Source organism: Myotis myotis, unplaced genomic scaffold (assembly GCF_014108235.1).
Source record: "Myotis myotis isolate mMyoMyo1 unplaced genomic scaffold, mMyoMyo1.p scaffold_m19_p_3, whole genome shotgun sequence".
In the NCBI taxonomy this organism is placed as follows: domain Eukaryota; kingdom Metazoa; phylum Chordata; class Mammalia; order Chiroptera; family Vespertilionidae; genus Myotis; species Myotis myotis.
This window is the reverse complement of record NW_023416335.1, coordinates 114,915,270-114,932,729: the sequence shown is the minus strand read 5'-3', so window position 1 is coordinate 114,932,729 and position 17,460 is coordinate 114,915,270. Positions and strand designations below refer to the sequence as shown.

Genomic DNA, 17,460 nt, shown 5'->3' with positions numbered 1-17,460 from the left:
ATTCAGAGAAAACAGGTGCAGCACCGAGCAGGGGGTTTGCCTAAAAATCAACTTTTTTAGGTTCAGTCTTTTTTTTTTTTTTTTAATAGAACGCCAAAATTTAATCAGTCATGTAGTTGTCATCACCTTCAAGGGGAAGGAAAAAAAGTAGGGTGGTGAAAAAAGAGGGAGAGGAAGTATGGCAAGCAGGATAAAACTATTTTCAAATGGAGCAAGGGCGTGGGCTCCGTCTCCAGGTGCGGACCCGCCAAGCGCGGTTTTGCAGCTGCTTTGTCCTTTCCATCAAAAAACAACATCTGGCTTTGCAATAAGAGGATATACAAAACAGTTCGTCTCGTGAGAACGTCCCCAGCCGGAGGAGCGTGCGGGAACGCCATTGCGGGCCGCCCGTCTCTCTGACGCAGGCTCGCGGACGCCCGGGGGCCGGACGCCTGGCTGGGCTTCCCCTCGCGTTCCCGCTACCCACAAGGCCCCGCGCCTCGCCGCGCATGCGCAGCGCCGACGGACGTCTCAGGAAGAGGAAAATGGAATAAACAACTCGGAGGAACCAGAGCGCGAGAGAGCGAGTGGAGGCAGAATTTAAAAATAAACCGGCACCTCCGCCCTCCCCACCTGTTCGCGGCTGCCGCTCCCCCTCCCCTAGCCTGCACCCTCGAAATCCCTGCCTGGGCCCTCGCGCCCACCCCGTCGTCCCGCACGGCCCCTTTAAGACAAGAGAACGAGAGAGTGAGTGAGAGAATCCCAACTCCCCCTCCCCTCCGCGCCCTCCTACCCTGTCCTCCCTCCCCTTTCCCCTCCCCCTCTCCCCGGGCGGCCAGGGCTCCCGCAGCGGGACAGACCCACCCGCCCGGCTTTTTTCCGGCACCGGCTGCGTCCTCCTTCCCTCCCCAGTCTATGGTGGCGGCGGCGACGGCTCCTCGGGCAGCAGCGGAAGACGAGGCTGCGGCGTTGCCATGAACAGTGGCGGCGGCCTCCCGCCCCCTTCGGCCGCCGCCTCCTCTTCCTCCTCCTCCGCGCTGGCGGCGGCGGTGGCGGTGGTGGCCCCGCCGGGGGTCGGGGGCGTCCCCGGCGGGGCGGCGGCGGGAGTAAAGCTGAAGTACTGCCGCTACTACGCGAAGGATAAGACTTGCTTCTACGGGGAGGAGTGTCAGTTCCTGCACGAGGACCCCGCCGGGGCGGCCGCGGGCCTCGGCCTCCATAGCAACAGCGTCCCCCTGGCGCTGGCGGGCGCGCCCGTGGCAGGCTTTCCGCCCGGAGCGGTTCCGGGCGGGGGGGCCGGGCCGCCCCCGGGGTCCAAGAAGCCGGACCTGGGGGCCCCGGGGGCAGGAGCCGCAGCTGGCGGCGGCGGCGGTGGAGGAGGACTCGATGGACCGCGGCTGGCAAGTGAGTGTGGTCCGGGCCGGGAGGGTGGCGGCGGATGGAAGGCCTAGGGCCCGCGGGGCCGGGTGAGGCCGGATGAGGCCCTGCGGATGAGCCTGGCGCGCGGGTCCTCCTCCTGCCTCCCTAGGCGGTCCGAGAGGCCTAGGTTAGGCCTGCTGCTTCCTGCCTTCTTCCTGCTTCCCCTTCCCACGGCCTCGGGCGAGCCGAGGAGTGAGGGGCGGCTGGGTTCCCGGGAACGTGGGTGGGTGGACTGGGGGGGGGGGGTGCGGGCGGGGGAGAAGGGGGATCGGCTTTGGCGTGCGGTGTGTGAGAAGGGGGTGTCGTTTCCGGGGTGTGTGGAAAGGGGCAGGGTTTGCAGGCACCTGTGTTTTGCGTGCCCGTGTGGAGCGGTGTCTGCAGAGGGTTGAGGTTCCCTAGTGGGTGTGTAGGAAGTGGGGCGGGGTTAAGGCTTCCTGGAGGAGGTTGAAAGCACGGAAAAGTTTGTCTAAGGCTTATGGGAGAAAAGTTTCCCAGGCAGAAAATGCTTTCGAGGGATTGGGAGTGAATAAACATCAGCTCTTAGTGTGTTTAGGTTTAGTTGAGAATGTAGAGTAGGAATTTCACAAGACTTGCATTTCAACATAGTTTTTGGAATAAGTTTGCTGGGTGTCAGTAGCGGGGTTATGTCTTCTACAACTTTTTATCTAGTGACCTCTCAGCAGAGCCTTGAAAGCATGTCTTGTGTAGGGAACGTGTGTGTGTGTGTGTTAGCACTTGGGTTCAGAAATTTTAGGGTTGTTACATCTTTTAAAATCATTTGTTATTCTCTATTGACTTACAACTTTTTAGTTTTTGAGTAGAATTTAGAACTATAATAAGTGTTTAAGTGTAATCTATTTTACAGAATGTTGCTCTAAAGGAAAAAGTAGAACAGGTGTCAGACTTTCCTTTTCTCTTTCTGAATATATTGAGCATTTCTAAACCAGATGGGAAAGTCCTACTTTTTTTGGCATTTCTATACAGTTTTTGGATCTTAAAATAATTTTTTTTAAATAGCTGACATTTAAAAATATATATATATTTTATTGATTTTTTGCAGAGAGGAAGGGAGAGGGATAGAGAGTCAGAAACACCGATGAGAGAGAAACATCGATCAGCTGCCTCCTGCACACTCCCTACTGGGGATGTGCCTGCAACCAAGGTACATGCCCTTGATCTGAATCGAACCTGGGACCCTTGAGTCCGCAGACTGACGCTCTATCCACTGAGCCAAACCGGTCAGGGCAGATCTTAAAATAATTTGATAGGTAACTTGGATGTCAGAACATTTTTGTCTTTTTTTGTAAGACTGCAAATGAACCTGATGATGTAGCACTTATTTGCTCTATAAGGATTAGTGTCTTCCCAGAGATTTGTGTGTGTGTGTGTAAGATTCTTTCTTCCTTCCTTCCTTCCTTCCTTCCTTCCTTCCTTCCTTCCTTCCTTCCTTCCTTCCTTCTCTCTCTCTCTCTCTCTCTCTCTCTCTCTCTCTCTCTCTCTCTCTCTCTCTCTCTCTTTTGCTTTTAGAGAGGAAGGGGGGGAAATAACATCAACGATGAGAATCATTGATGTGCTGCCTCCTGCACGCTCCCTATTGGGGATCAAGCCCACAACCAGGGCATGTGCCCTGATCAGGAATCCAACCATGACCTTCTGGTTCTTAGGCCCAGGCTCAACCACTGTGCCTGGCCAGTCATATTTCTTTTGCTGGGATGGGCTTGACTTTAACGGAGACATATTTGGTAAGGTTGATATGCTAAGAAGATTAATTTGTAACTTAAAATGTTTTGTGAGAATTACTTTTTATTGGTGGAATTTTATCACTTTTGAGAAGAAACTTTACAATTTCAAGATAAATCTGCTGGATGTGTAAATTGTGGCTCACATTTATTTAAGAGTAATGTTTAGTAAGCATGAACAGTAGTTTTGTCACCTACAAAAAAAGTGACTTTAAAAATGCTGGTGTTTGATTTAATCTGTGATCTTTCTAGGGTTTTCTAATACATAGAAGCAGTGGGTTTGGGACATGAAAGCTAGGTGAAGATGGGAGTTGGAGAAAAATACTAGCAATGGTTCAAAGGTGTGGGAATCACTTCATATCTCAAAAAGGGAATGTAATTGCCTGGGTTATAGGGTCTTGAGAGGTCAGGCAGTTAATGCTAAGAAAGCATTTAAAAATTAATATTTAGTCATGTAACAGTTATTTACTTAAATAGCTGAATTGTGTATTTGGATTCAGTAGGCTTGTTTTAACTTGACTGGGTAAAACTGAGGCGGCTCTTTTTTGCTGTAGGTTTTATTTTATTTTTTTATTTTTATTTTTTAATAATCCTCAGTAGTACCTAGGTTGTGACTTCTTATGGGTAAGAAAATTGCTTCATATCAGTAAGTATTAAGTCAAGTTGCTCAGGAATCAGGAAAGAGGATTGTATTGTTGATTTAATGGCTAACTGCTTTAAATTTTTGCAATTAATTGATTGTTTTTAGTTTACTTGCTATCTTTAATATGTTATACTGTATCTTTTTAAAAAATATATATTTTATTGATTTTTTACAGAGAGGAAGGGAGAGGAATAGAGAGTTAGAAACATCCATGAGAGAGAAACATCAATCAGCTGCCTCCTGCACATCTCCCACTGGGTATATGCCCACAACCAAGGTACATGCCCCTGACCGGAATCGAACCTGGGACCCTTGAGTCTGCAGGCCGACGCTCTATCCATTGAGCCAAACCGGTTAGGGCTGTTATACTGTATCTTAATAATTATACTGTGTGTGGCAATAGGAAGAGAGGGACCAAGGTGGCAGTTTAGGAAGATGCTGAGCTCACCTCCCATGAACATGCTGAATTTATACCTATATATGACAGTCTTTTCTGAGAGATAAGTGAGGGCCAATTGAACATCTTCTACAGCTACTGCACATCAAAGGAGAGAGGCGGGGACAGGGAGAGAGAGAGAAATTGAGATTGAGATTGAGATTGAATAGAGGATTGGGAAACTGCTAGAACTCTCTGGGATCTGAGGTAACTTTTCAGGATCAGAGAAGCCAGTGAATGCCATTGTTTACATTCTCCCTCCACTTGGATAGTGCAAGCAGGAGTTCTATTCAGGTGCACTGCCCAACCTGCAAGGCAGCAGTAGTGCCTTCCTGGCCACTCCTGGAGCTACTAGCTTCACCAGTTACAACAGGGTGCTGTAGAGTGTGTATATAGGGTCATCCCACCTCGAGATTGACACAGTGGGTCAAACGACACTGCAGAGTCTGCACCAGGTTGCCTCACTCAGATCAGCAGGGTACTGAAGTGTTGGGACACCAGTCTGCCTTGCCTAAACCCCATTTTAGCTGTGGATAGCCAGAACAAAAGGGAGCTACCACATGTGCATGGACACCAGACTGTCCTGCCCTGAACCTGCTTTTTCTGGCCAGGAAGCATCTCAGGCATCACATGTGCCCACTCTTACTCCAACTGGCCTGCTAAAACCACCTGGTACAGTCTACTTTGTTATAGGACCACTTTTTTTAAGATTGGGAAAGTTATTTTATCTAATTCATAGAAACAGATACAGATAGTCAAACAAAATGAGAAGACAGAGGAATATATTCCAAATGAAGGAACAAGAAAAACACCCTAATAGCCTGGCTGGTGTGACTCAGTGGTTGAGCATTGACCTATGAACCAGGTGGTCACGGTTTGATTGCCTGTCAGGGCACATGCCCAGGTTGTGGGCCTGGTCCCCAGTACAGGGTGTGTAGGAGGCAGCCAATCAATGATTTTCTCTCTCTCTCCCTCTTCCTTCCTCTCTGAAATCAGTAAAAATATCTTAAAAAAATCCTAATGAAAAAAAGATAAGTAATTTGCCTGATAAAGAATTCAAATAGCACTGGCCCATGTAGCTCAGTTGGTTCAGCATCGTCCCATGGACCAAAAGGTTGCCGGTTCGATTCCCAGTTGTGGGTTTGATCCCTGGTTGGGCTGTATATGGGAGGCAACTGATCAGTGTTTCTCTCTCACATCAGTGTCCCCCCCCCCCCCCCCCCCCCCCCGCTTCCTTTCCTCTCCCTCTCTCTAAAATGAATAAAAACATGATTTTCCTTTTAGAGAGAATGGAAGGGAGAGAGGAGGGGGCAGAGAAGGAGAGGGGGAGAGGGAGAGGAAGGAGAGGGAGAGAGAGAGACCAATGTGAGAGAGACACAGTGATTGTTTGCCTCAGCCAGGGATCAAGCCTGCAACCCAGGTATGTGCCCTTGACTGGGAATTGAGCCCAAGACCCTTCAGTCCGCGGGCTGATCCTCTAACCATTGAGCCAAAACAACCAGGTTGAAAACATTAAAAAATTTTCAAGTAACAGTCATAAGTATGCTTACCAAAATTACGTGTAGAATAGGGGAACTCAGAACTTCAACAAAGAAGAGTTAAAAGAATTAATAAACAATCAACTGAAGAATAACTAAAATGAAAAATACACTAGAAGGAATCAATAGCAGATTGGATAATACAGAAGAACAGATTACCACTTGGAGGATAGGATTGTGGAAATTGCCTAATCAGGACAGCAATAAGAAAAAAGAATAATTTAAGGAATATCTGTGACAACATCAAGTGCACTAACATGTGCATTGTAGGGAGGAGAAAATATTTGAGGAAATATGACTGAAAACTTTGCTAATCTGGGGAAGGAAGCAGACATCTAATTCCAGGAAGCACAGTTCCAAACAAGATGAACCCAAAGAGGCCCACACCAAGATATTGTAATTAAAATGACAAAAGTAAAGGATAAAGAGATAATCTTTAAGCCATAGAAGAAAACAGCATTTCATAAACAAAGGAACTCCATCCTCTCCCAAACCCCATAAGGCTAATAGCTGATTTCTCAGCAAAAACTTTATGACCAGAAGGGAGTGGTAGGAAATATTTAAAGTGCTCAAAGAAAGGAATCTACAGTGGACTGTACCCAGCAAATGTTTCATTCAGACTTGAAGGAAAGATAAAGAGTTGCCCAGACAAAAACTAAAGGAGTTTATTACCACTAAGTTGGCTTTACAAGAAATGTTAGAGGTTTTCTTTAATCAGAAAAGAAAAGGCCAGAAATAAGAAAATACATGAAAGAAAAAAAATCTCACAGGTACTTCATAGGTACTTGTGAATCAGCTACTTAAAAAATCTAGTATGAAGATTAACTATAACTACAATAAATAGAGATATACAAAACAAAAAGATTTAAAATATGATATCAAAGACAATAGTGTGGAGGGGGAAATAAAAATGTAATGCTTTTATAATGTGTTTGAATTTAAATTCCTGTCACCTTAAAATAGGCTGCTATAGCTATAGATGGATATATAGGAACCTCATGGTAACCACAAACCAAAAACCTACAAAAAATACACAAAAAAATAAAGAGAAAGGAACCCAAACAAAACACTAAAGAAAACAAGCAAACTGAAAGGATAGAGGAAATGAACAGAGAACTACAAAACAGCCAAAAAACAATGAACAAAATCGCAATTAGTACATACCTATCAGTAATGACTTTAAATGTAAATGGACTAAATCCCTCAGTATAAAGACTTAAGGCAACTAAATGGAGAAAAAAAAACAAGGCCCTTCTATATGCTGCCTATAAGAGACTGATTTCAGATGGAAACACACACACATGCACAAGTAAAGGCATAAAAAAAACGGATACATAGGTCATTGGAACAGAATAGAGAACCCATATGTAAACCTTGCTTATATGGTCAATTAATCTATGACAAAGGAAGCAAGATTATAAAATGGAGAAATGACAGTCTCTTCAGTAAGTGGTGTTCAGAAAACTGGCAGAGATACATACAAAAATGAAACTAGACCACCCTCTTACACCATATACAAAAAGTAACAAAATAGATTAAAAACTTAAATGTAAGTCCTGAAACTGTTAAACTCCCATAAGAAAATGTAGGTAGTAAACTCCTTGACACTGGTCTTCATAATATCTTTCTGGATAAATCTCCTTAAGCAAAGGAAACCAAAGCAAAAATAAACAAATGGAACTACATCAAACTTAAAAATTTCTGCACAGTGAAAGAAATCATAAACAAAACAAAGAGACAGCCCACTGAATGGGGGAATATATTCACAAGTGACATATCCAATAAGGGTTAATATCCAAAATATATGAAAACGTCATACAACTCAACATAAAAAATACAAACAATCCAATTAAAAAATGAACAGAGGACATGAATAGATACTTCTATCAAGAAGACATATAGATGACAGACATATGAAAAGATGCTCAGCCTCTCTAATCATCAGGGACATGCAAATGAAAGCCACCGTGAGTTATCACCTTATACCTGTAAAATGGTATAGCCACCATGGAAAATAGTATGGAGGTCCTTCAAAAAGTTAAAAGTAGAACTGCCATACAACCCAGATATTCCACTTACGGGTATTTATCTGAAGAAAATGAAAATACTAATTAAAAAAGGTATATGTATTCCTGTGTTTATTGCAGCATTATTTACAATAGCAAAGATATAGACATAACCTAGGTATCTATCAATAGGTGAATGGATAAAGAATAAGTTATATAGAAAGGCATATTACTGAGCAATAAAAAAGAAGGAAATCTTGCCATTTATGACAACATGGATGGACCTAGAGGGTATTATGCTAAGTGAAATAAGTTAAACAGAAAGACAAATACCATATGATTTTATTTATATGTGGAATCTAAAAAAACAAATGAACAAACAACAAAAACAGACTCGTAGAAATAGAAAACAAGCTGATGGCTGCAGAGGGGAGGTGGTGCATGAGGAATGGATGAAAAACAACAAACATACAAAAAAAAGAAGAAAAAAAAGACTTGCCTTTCAGTATCCCCCTCCACAAAAAAGGATATGAGGCAATTAAAATGGCACATTCTAAGAGGTATTGTTATTAAAAGAAATTTAAATGTTAGTTGCTGACCTGATCATGTAGCCTCCCTGAAACAATTTTGTTTTGCTTTTTATTTGTTTTTTGCTCTTCTTTAAATATAAGATTGTACAGTGTTTCTTTAGCTGAGAGGTCATAAACTGATCTGTTTTGATTAGCTGGATCTGCCTGTAGAAATAGTTTGGGAATCTGTGATTTAAACATTTTTATTGAAGTATTCATATATTGGGAAAAGTTTACAAATTATAACTTCTTGCGGTTTTCACAAGGTGAACAAATAACCAGCATTCAGATTAAAAAATAAAAGAAAGGCCCTAGCCAGTTTGGCTCAGTGGATAGAGTGTTGGCCTGTGGACCAAAGGGTCTTGGGTTTGATTCTGGCCAAGGGTACGTACCTCAGTTGTGGGCTCCTCCCTGGCCTGGGTCCTGGTCAGGGCTCATGCAGGAGGCAACCAGTCGATGTGTTTCTTTGACATCAATGTTTCTTTCTGTCTTTCCCTCTCTTTTCCACTCTTCCTAAAAATCAATGGAAAAATATCCTCAGGTGAGGATTAAAAAAATAAAAAGGACATAATCAGTACCCCCATATCCTGCTCTTGTCCCCATCCCAGTTACTACCCTTTCCCAAAGGTAACTACTGATTTCTAACATTACATTCTAACATTATAGTTCCTTTTTTTTAACTTTAAAGGAATGGAGTCATGTAGTTGTACTCTTTTTTTTTTTAATTAAATCTTTATTGTTCAGATTATTACATTTGTTCCTCTTTTTTCCCCCCATAACTCCCCTCCTCCCAGTTCCCGCCCCACCCTCCGCCCTCACTCCCCACCCACTGTCCTCATCCATAGGTGCACGATTTTTGTCCAGTCTCTTCCCGCATCTCCCACACCCCTTTCCCCCCCAAGAATAGTCAGTCCATTCCCTTTCTATGTCCCTGATTCTATTATGATCACCAGATTATTTATTCACTTGATTCTTAGATTCACTTGTTGATAGATGCATATTTGTTGTTCATAATTTGTATCTTTACCTTTTTCTTCTTCTTCCTCTTCTTAAAGGATACCTTTCAGCATTTCATATAATACTGGTTTGGTGGTGATGAACTCCTTTAGCTTTTCCTTATCTGTGAAGCTCTTTATCTGACCTTCAGTTCTGAATGATAGCTTTGCTGGATAAAGTAATCTTGGTTGTAGGTTCTTGGTATTCATCACTTTGAATATTTCTTGCCACTCCCTCCTGGCCTGCAAAGTTTCTGTTGAGAAATCAGCTGACAGTCGTATGGGTATTCCCTTGTAGGTAACTGGGTTTCTTTCTCTTGCTGCTTTTAAGATTCTCTCTTTGTCTTTTGCTCTTGGCATTTTAATGATGATGTGTCTTGGTGTGGTCCTCTTTGGGTTCCTTTTGTTTGGGGTTTCTGTGCTTCCTGTACCTGTAAGTCTATTTCTTTCACCAGGTGGGGGAAGTTTTCTGTCATTATTTCTTCAAATAGGTTTTCAATATCTTGCTCTCTCTCATCTTCTGGCACCCCTATAATTCTGATGTTGGTACGCTTGAAGCTGTCCCAGAGGCTCCTTACACTATCTTCGTATTTTCGGATTCTTTTTTCATTTTGCTTTTCCAGTTGGGTGTTTTTTGCTTCTTCACGTTTCGAATCTTTGACTTGATTCTTGCGCTCCTCTGGTCTGCTGTTGGGTGTCTGTATAATATTCTTTATTTCAGTCAGTGTATGCTTAATTTCTAGTTGGTTCTTTATCACAGCATCGAGGGTCTCATTAGATTTCTTGAGGATCTCACTACATTTATCGGCGATCTCACCAGTCTTTTCAAGGGTCTTACTAAGTTTATCGGCAGCTTCTAGACAGTTCTTGAGAGACCTTAAAAGTGTGATTTTGAGCTCTATATCTTCCATTTCTGACATTTGCATCCTGTTTCTTTGTCTCCGCATTTTTTTTATCTTTTCTTGGTGCACCCCCTAGTGGTCTTTGTGCACAGTCTTGTTGTAATTAAGCCTTGATTGTTGTCGGCAATACCAGGGGTGATTTGACCTCCAGGCTAACTGGCTATGAGAGTCCTGGTTGTACTCTTTTCGTGTTTTGTTTTTTTTCTTCCAGCATGTTTGTGAGATTCATTTGTGTTATGTAGGAGTAGCCTCTGTAGTCTCATTCTTGTATAGTGTTATGTTATACTAGTAGCCCTGTGTGCGGATTCGTGCACTAGTAGGTCGCTGCCGCCCTCCTGTACCTCCCCCTGACCCCCACCCCCCATAGCTTGTTGCCCTGCCCTCTCTTGTAGCTCTCCACCTCCCGCTTGCTTGCTGCCCTGCCCGCTCCTGTAGCTCTCCGCAGCCCACTTATACCTCGCTGCCCCCCCCCCCCCCTCCAATCCGCGATCTGGTCATGATGCCCTTGGTCTTTATGCCTCCTGTAACAGATAATTAGCATATTCCTCTTTTATTATATGGGATGAACTGCCACATTTTCTTATTTTACTGTTGGTGGTCAATGGAATGTTACCAGGTTTTGTCTGTTAAGAAGAATACTTGCTTTGAACATTCTTGAACATGTTTTTTGGTGAACAAATATATGCATTTCTGTTAGATCACCTAGAAGTGGAATATCTGGGTATATATAGGGTGTACTAACTGTGCATATGTTCAGATTTAGTAGTTGCTGTCAAACAGTTTTTTGAATTGATTGTACCGTGTTTACATTCCTTCCAGCAGTGTATAAGAGTTCCAGTTGCTCCACATTCTCCCCAACACTTGGATTAACCGTGTTATAATTTTAACCATTTTGGTGGCTAATATTTACGGTATTTTTTGTTTTTAATTTGCATGTGTGTGGATTGTAATTGAATTAGTTGACAGCATTAAAAAAATCAGAAATACAGATTTTTGGCTTCCTTTGAAGGGCAACTCTTGTATTGGAGTTAGACCTGCTGATGGGGCAAGACTTCATTTTGCCTTCTTGAAAGGATGAATTTTTTTTTTTTATCCTCACCAGAGGACATGTTTATTAATTTGAAATAGATAGATAGATAGATAGAGAGAGAGATATTGGTTACCTCCTGACCGGGGAATCGAAATTGCAACTTAAGTATGTGACCTGACCAGGAATTGAACTGGCGATATCCTGCTGCATGAGACCATGCTTAACCAACTGGGTGACTTTTATATACATGGCTCTTCTAGGCATTGGAGTCTTTGACCTTTGCTTTAGTACTTCACATTTGCAGAATTGTTTTGTGTTTCAGATCCTGTTAAAACTTTAGAGGTAAACACAGGAGAAAACTTTATCCTTATTTTCAAACATTGGAAAACTGTAGCACAAAGGCTTTTTCTTAGTACAGTTACTTAAAATGATGCTTCAATCTTGTAAAGGAACCATACTTTCATTTGGTGCTTACTTTTTATGTACATAAAATATTATATTTTCTTACTCCATCCTGCTCTTATATTGACCATCCTGCTCTTATATTGGCAATGCTCTGGCATTCAAGTTTGTTGTTTGGGCCCTACTCGGTTTGGCTCAGTGAATAGAGCATTAGCCTGCAGACTGAAGGGTCCGGTTTTGATTCCGTTCAAGGGCACATGTCTGGGTTGCAGGCTCAATCCCAAGGAGGGGGTGTGCAGGAGGCAGCCAGTCAATGATTCTCATCATTGATGTTTCAATCTCTCTCTCCCTCTACCTTCCTCTCTGAAATCATTAAAAAATTACATTAATAATAAAAAAATATTAAAAAAGTAGCAATTTATACAAAAAGATTGTTGTTTGGGAAATAACAGTTTATTCTATTTTTTAAAAGGTTATTCTAAAATTTTTTTTCTTATTACTCTAAGTTTTTGCTATTTCATATTTCTTTTGGACTTGGGATCTTCCAAGGCCTAGCTGTGGATTTATTTGAGTTCCGTTGAATTACTGATAACATTTTAATGATGTAATTACATTTCCAACTAGAATTTTAACCTACTTTTGGTTTATTTTGTTAATCCTCACCGAGGATATTTATTTTCATTGATTTTTATGGGGAGGAAGAGAGAGAGAGAGAGAGAGAGAGAGAGAGAGAGAGAGAGAGAGAGAGAGACATGTGACCATGTCAGAGAGACACGTCGATTGGTTGCCTCCCAAATGTGCTCCAGTGGGGGTGGGGATTGGACCTGCAATGCTTCGGTGCGCAGGACCGTGCTCTAACTCTTGAGTCACACTGGCCAGGGTTAGAATTTTAATCTATAACGTGCTCAATTTTTAGCAGCTAAAGTATTTATTATCCCACGATTTGTATTTTATGTACATTACTTTATTTGAAACCCAATAGATTTGTTTATCAAAATAAACTTAGTTTTTAGTTCTACTAATTTAGTTAGTAGTGAAGCTTTTATATAAGACATCTAAAGTGTACTTCTGGCTCTCTTACTAGCGTTGTGATCTTGGGCAATTTTTTTTTTTTAAATATATATTTTATTTTTTACAGAGAGGAAGGGAGAGAGATAGTTAGAAACATCGATGAGAGAGAAACATCGATCAGCCACCTCCTGCACACCTCCTACTGGAGATGTGCCTGCAACCAAGGTACATGCCCTTGACTGGAATCGAACCTCGGACTTTTCAGTCCGCAGGCTGACGCTGTATCCACTGAGCCAAACGGGTTACGGCTCTTGGGCAAATTTTTAATCTTAAGCCCAAGTTTTTCTCATTTTAAAAAATGGATGTAAAAATAGTACCTACTTGGTGGGATTGCATGTGACACTATCAGTGTGTATTGCCTGGTACATAGTGAGATATCAGTCTTAGTTGCTGCTGTTATTGAATATTATTAATAATAACTCTATAATTAACCTTTACATCTATGTCCCTAGTCCTCCCTCCCCCCTTGTATTTGAGAGTATACAGTTGGCCCTCCTTATCTATAGGTTTCGCATCTGCAGATACAACCAACTGCAGATGGAAAATATTTTTAAAAAATGTTACGCTTTTGCTTACATGCACTGTGTAATTAGGTCTATGATGGTTGTGTCTGTAGTGAACATGTATAGACTTTTTCTTGTCATTATTATCCAAACAATATAGTGTAACAACTATTTACATAGCATTTACATTGTATTTTATAGGTAATCTAGAGGTGATTCAAAGTATACAGGAGGATGTGTGCATAGACTATATATATTCTGTATAAGGGACATGGGTGTCCTCAGTTATTGTATTCACAAGGGTTCAGAAACCAGTCCCTTTCAATACTGAAGGACAGCTGTACTTTCAAGACCAGTAAAATAGCTATAAATTATTGAACTGTGGTTGCCTATCCAACCACAAGAAGAAAGCAGTGGATAACCTGAAGTTCATAAAATAACTTTGGAAAGTATAATGTTTGTGGCAAAACTGTTATTGTTTAAGCCAGGATTACACTTTTCTTTCCATAAACTTGTATGATCTGACAGGAAAGTGAGTACTGAATTTGCCATTAGGATAGCTTCTATAGGTTTACACATTTTTGTTCGACAACTAGAGGCCCAGTGCACTTGGGGGGGGGGGGCGTCCCTCAGCCAGGCCTGCGCCCTCTTGCAGTCTGGGAGCCCTCAGGGTATGTCCGACTGACAGCTTAGACCTGCTCCCAGCTGGCAGTCGGACATCCTTAGCGCTGCCGTGGAGGCAGGAGAGGTCCTGCTATTGCTGCTGTGCTCGCCAGAGCCCGGCTTCTGGCTGAGCAGTGCTCCCCCTGTGGTTGCACACTGATCACCAGGGGGCAGCTCCTGCGTTGAGCATCTGACCCCTGGTGGTCAGTGCGCGTCATAGCCACCAGTTGTTCGGCTGTTCGGCCTTTTATTATATAGGTTACATATAGACTTCATAATACCATTCATTTCACTAATTTAATATTGTGCATTGCAGCATGGCAAGCTTTGATCTAGGCGATGGGAATACAACATTGAATGAAATGAAACTCTGCCCTAGTGCAGTTTACCTTCTAGTAGGATATATAAACATATGCATAAGTTAATATTAGGTCTTATTAAGTTTTATGAGAAAAACTCAGAGGTTTATGAGAAATACTCAAAGAGGGATGTACTAATATAAGTCTAGGTAAGATACAGTTAATGAGTAAAAACACTTCTTTACATAAAAGTTCATTTGAATGACACTGTAAGAAAAATTATTGCCAAAATAAAACTTAACATCTATTTTGACCTTTTATAGATTTTAAAAAATTTAACTTTCTGTTTTGAGATAATTGTAGAATCCCATGCAGTTGTAAGACATGATACAGAGAGATATTGTCGCATCACCCAGTTTCTCCCAGTGGTAACATCTTTCATAGCTATAATACAGTATTACAGTCAGCATTGATTGACATAGTAATCCACTTTTCTACTTTTCCCTAGTTTTATTTGCACTCGTGTGTACATGTGTGTGACTTTAGTTCTGTGTATGCTTGTGTACCTGCCAACACAATCAAGGCATAAGATAGTTCTGTCAGTCTCAAATTGCCATTTTGTAACTTGCTTTCTCTCCCAACCACTGGTAATCAGTAATTTGCTCTCCATTTCTATAATTTTGTCAATTCAACAGTGTCCTATAAATGGAATTATATAGCATGTAACCTTTTGGGATTGGTATTTTTATTGCTGTATAATTAACATACAGTATCTTATTTCAGGTGTCCATCACAGTGATTCATTATTTATATACATTACTAGAGGCCTGGTGCACGAAATTCATGCACAGGCGTGTGTGTGTGTGTGTGTGTGTGTGTCCCTCAACCCGGCCTCACCCTCTCCAATCTGGGACCCCTCGGGGGATATCCGATGATTGGGCCTAAACTGGCAGTCGGACATCCCTCTCACAATTCGGGACTGCTGGCTCCTAACCGCTCGCCTGCCTGCCTGATTGCCCCTAACCACTTCTGCCTGCCAGCCTGATCGCCCCCTAACTGCTGCCCTGCTGGCCTGATTGCCCCCAACTACCCTCCCCTGCCAGCCTGATCACCCCAAACAGCCCTCCCCTGCTGGCCTGATCACCCCAAACTGTCTTCCCCTGCCGGCCTGATTGTCCACAGCTGCCCTCCCCTGCTGGCCTGCTTGCCCCTAGCTGCCCCCCTCCCCCCCGGCCTGATCACCCCCAACTGTCCTCCTCTCCTGGACTGATTGCCCCTAACCACCTTTGCCCCGCCACCATGGCTTTGTCTGGAAGGACGTCTGGGAAGGTCTCCTGGAAGGTCTTCTAGTCTAATTAGCATATTACTCTTTTATTAGTATAGATGGAAAGGTGGTTATAGTTAACAATACTATATTGTATATTTGAAAGTTTCTAAGAGAGTACATCTTAAAAGTTCTCATCATAAGAAAAAAAATTATTACTGTGTGGTGTTGGACATTAACCTAACTCATTTTAGCAATCATTTTGCAATATATACACACTAGAGGTCCGGTACAAAAATTCGTGCAGTCGGGGTGGGGTCCCTCAGCCTGGCCTGCGCCCTCTTGCAGTCTGGGAGCCCTCGGGGGATGTCTGACTGATGGCTTAGGCCCGCTCCCAGTTGGCAGTCGGACATCCTTAGCGCTGCTGTGGAGGCGGGAGAGGTTCCTGCCACTGCCGCTGTGCTTGCCAGCTGTGAGCCTGGCTTTTGGCCGAGCAGCGCTTCCCCTGTGGGAGCGCACTGACCATCAGGGGGCAGTGCCTGTGTTGAGTGTCTGCCCCCTGGTGGTTAGTGCATGTCATAATGACCAGTAGTTCTGCTCTTTGGTCGATTTGCATATGGCCTTCGGGATTGGGCTGAAACAGGCTCTCAGACATCCCCTGAGGGGTCCTGGATTGCGAGAGGACGCAGACCAGGCTGAGGGACTCCCACTGGTGCATGATCAAGGCTGGGGAGGGACACGAGAGGTTGGCCAGCTGGGGAGAGACTGTAAGAGGGCTCCAGGGTGTGTCTGGCTCATCTTGCCCAGTCCTGCCCTGCTGGCCACCTTCTAATTAATTTCCTTTCAGTGTGCATGAATCTGTGCACCAGGTCACTAGTGTATTATAAAAAGATTTAATGTATACAGATAATGTGTTCAAAAAAAATTATGGCAAGCTTTCAACTTAGTATGATTTAGGCTAAAAGTGGAGATTCATCATTCATTGAATTAATTAACATTTATTGAGCAGTTACTCTGTGTCAGGTACTGCTTTTTAGATTCTTGGGATGGATTAGCCCCAGTAATTTTAAAGTATGTTAAAAGATGACAAGTACTGCATAAAACATATAAAACCCCACATCTCTACTAGTTCTCAAGAAACAGTAGGTTTAGGTGATCTGAAACTGGTAATAACTTGGTTTTAGCAACAAATTTTCTCTTCTCCATTATGAAATTCCAAGTCACTTTGCTGAGAAAACAGGAATTGTTTAAGACTTTTTAAAAACATGTATTGCTGAGAGAAACCAAGATGGCAGCATAGGTAAACACTGCAAATTGCTGCCTCGCACAACCACTTCAAAAATACAACTAAAAGACAAAACGGACATCATCCAGAACCACAGGAAGGCTGGCTGAGTGGATATTCAACTAGAAGGAAAGAGAAAAGCACACTGAGACTCAGAGGAGGTGCGGAAGTAAAGTGCATAAGTACAGAGGCACACGTGGAAAGGGCTGGCAACTGAGGACACGGTTGTCTTTTTCAGTTGGGAGGGAGTCTCAAGCTCCTGACTGCTGTGAACTCCAGTTCCGGGTGAGTCTCTGGGGAACCAGACTCATAAGGGGAAACTGGACTGTCTGGCATCTGTTGGAACTCGAGGGTGGCTTTCTTTCAGAGGTACTCCCAGTGATTACTGGGACACTGAGAAGCTGGGCCTGTTAGGGCAGGACTGAGGAGCAGCCATAGCTGCTTGCTCCACCTTGTTGATCTCCTGAGACCCCACCCCACCCAAGCTGTGTGTAGAGGCATTTACATATGAAAGGCCTGGCCCTTTGCAATCTGAAAACTACAAATTGTAGCTGGGTCAGAGAAACCCAGAACTTCCAAAAGAAGGCCCAAGGCCCCACAGCAGCTTGCATTGCTTCACAGCTGGGCTCCTGCTGGGTATCCTCAGGCAGAGGCTAAATTAGCACCTCCTTAGAGATCCAAGAGCCAGTGTACCCAGTGGTCAAAGTGGGACCATCC

General features: G+C 43.1%; 1 protein-coding gene across 8 annotated transcripts in view; it reads left to right on the top strand.

Moving 5' to 3' along the window:
* Nucleotides 1-526: 526 nt before the first annotated feature.
* PAN3 (poly(A) specific ribonuclease subunit PAN3) overlaps nucleotides 527-17,460 on the top strand; it is a 162,245-nt gene continuing 145,311 nt past the window's right edge. For 4 of the 8 annotated variants that reach the window (XR_004966055.1, XM_036299364.1, XM_036299359.1 and 1 more), the window contains exon 1: nucleotides 954-1,383. Coding sequence is in view for 6 of the 8 variants with exons in the window: in XM_036299364.1 (XP_036155257.1) it covers nucleotides 954-1,383 (430 nt within the window). In the remaining 2 variants the exon portion in view is untranslated. Of the gene's footprint in view, nucleotides 1,384-17,460 lie in introns of all 8 variants that reach the window. The other 4 variants (XM_036299361.1, XM_036299362.1, XR_004966056.1 and 1 more) reach the window with 2 other exon arrangements.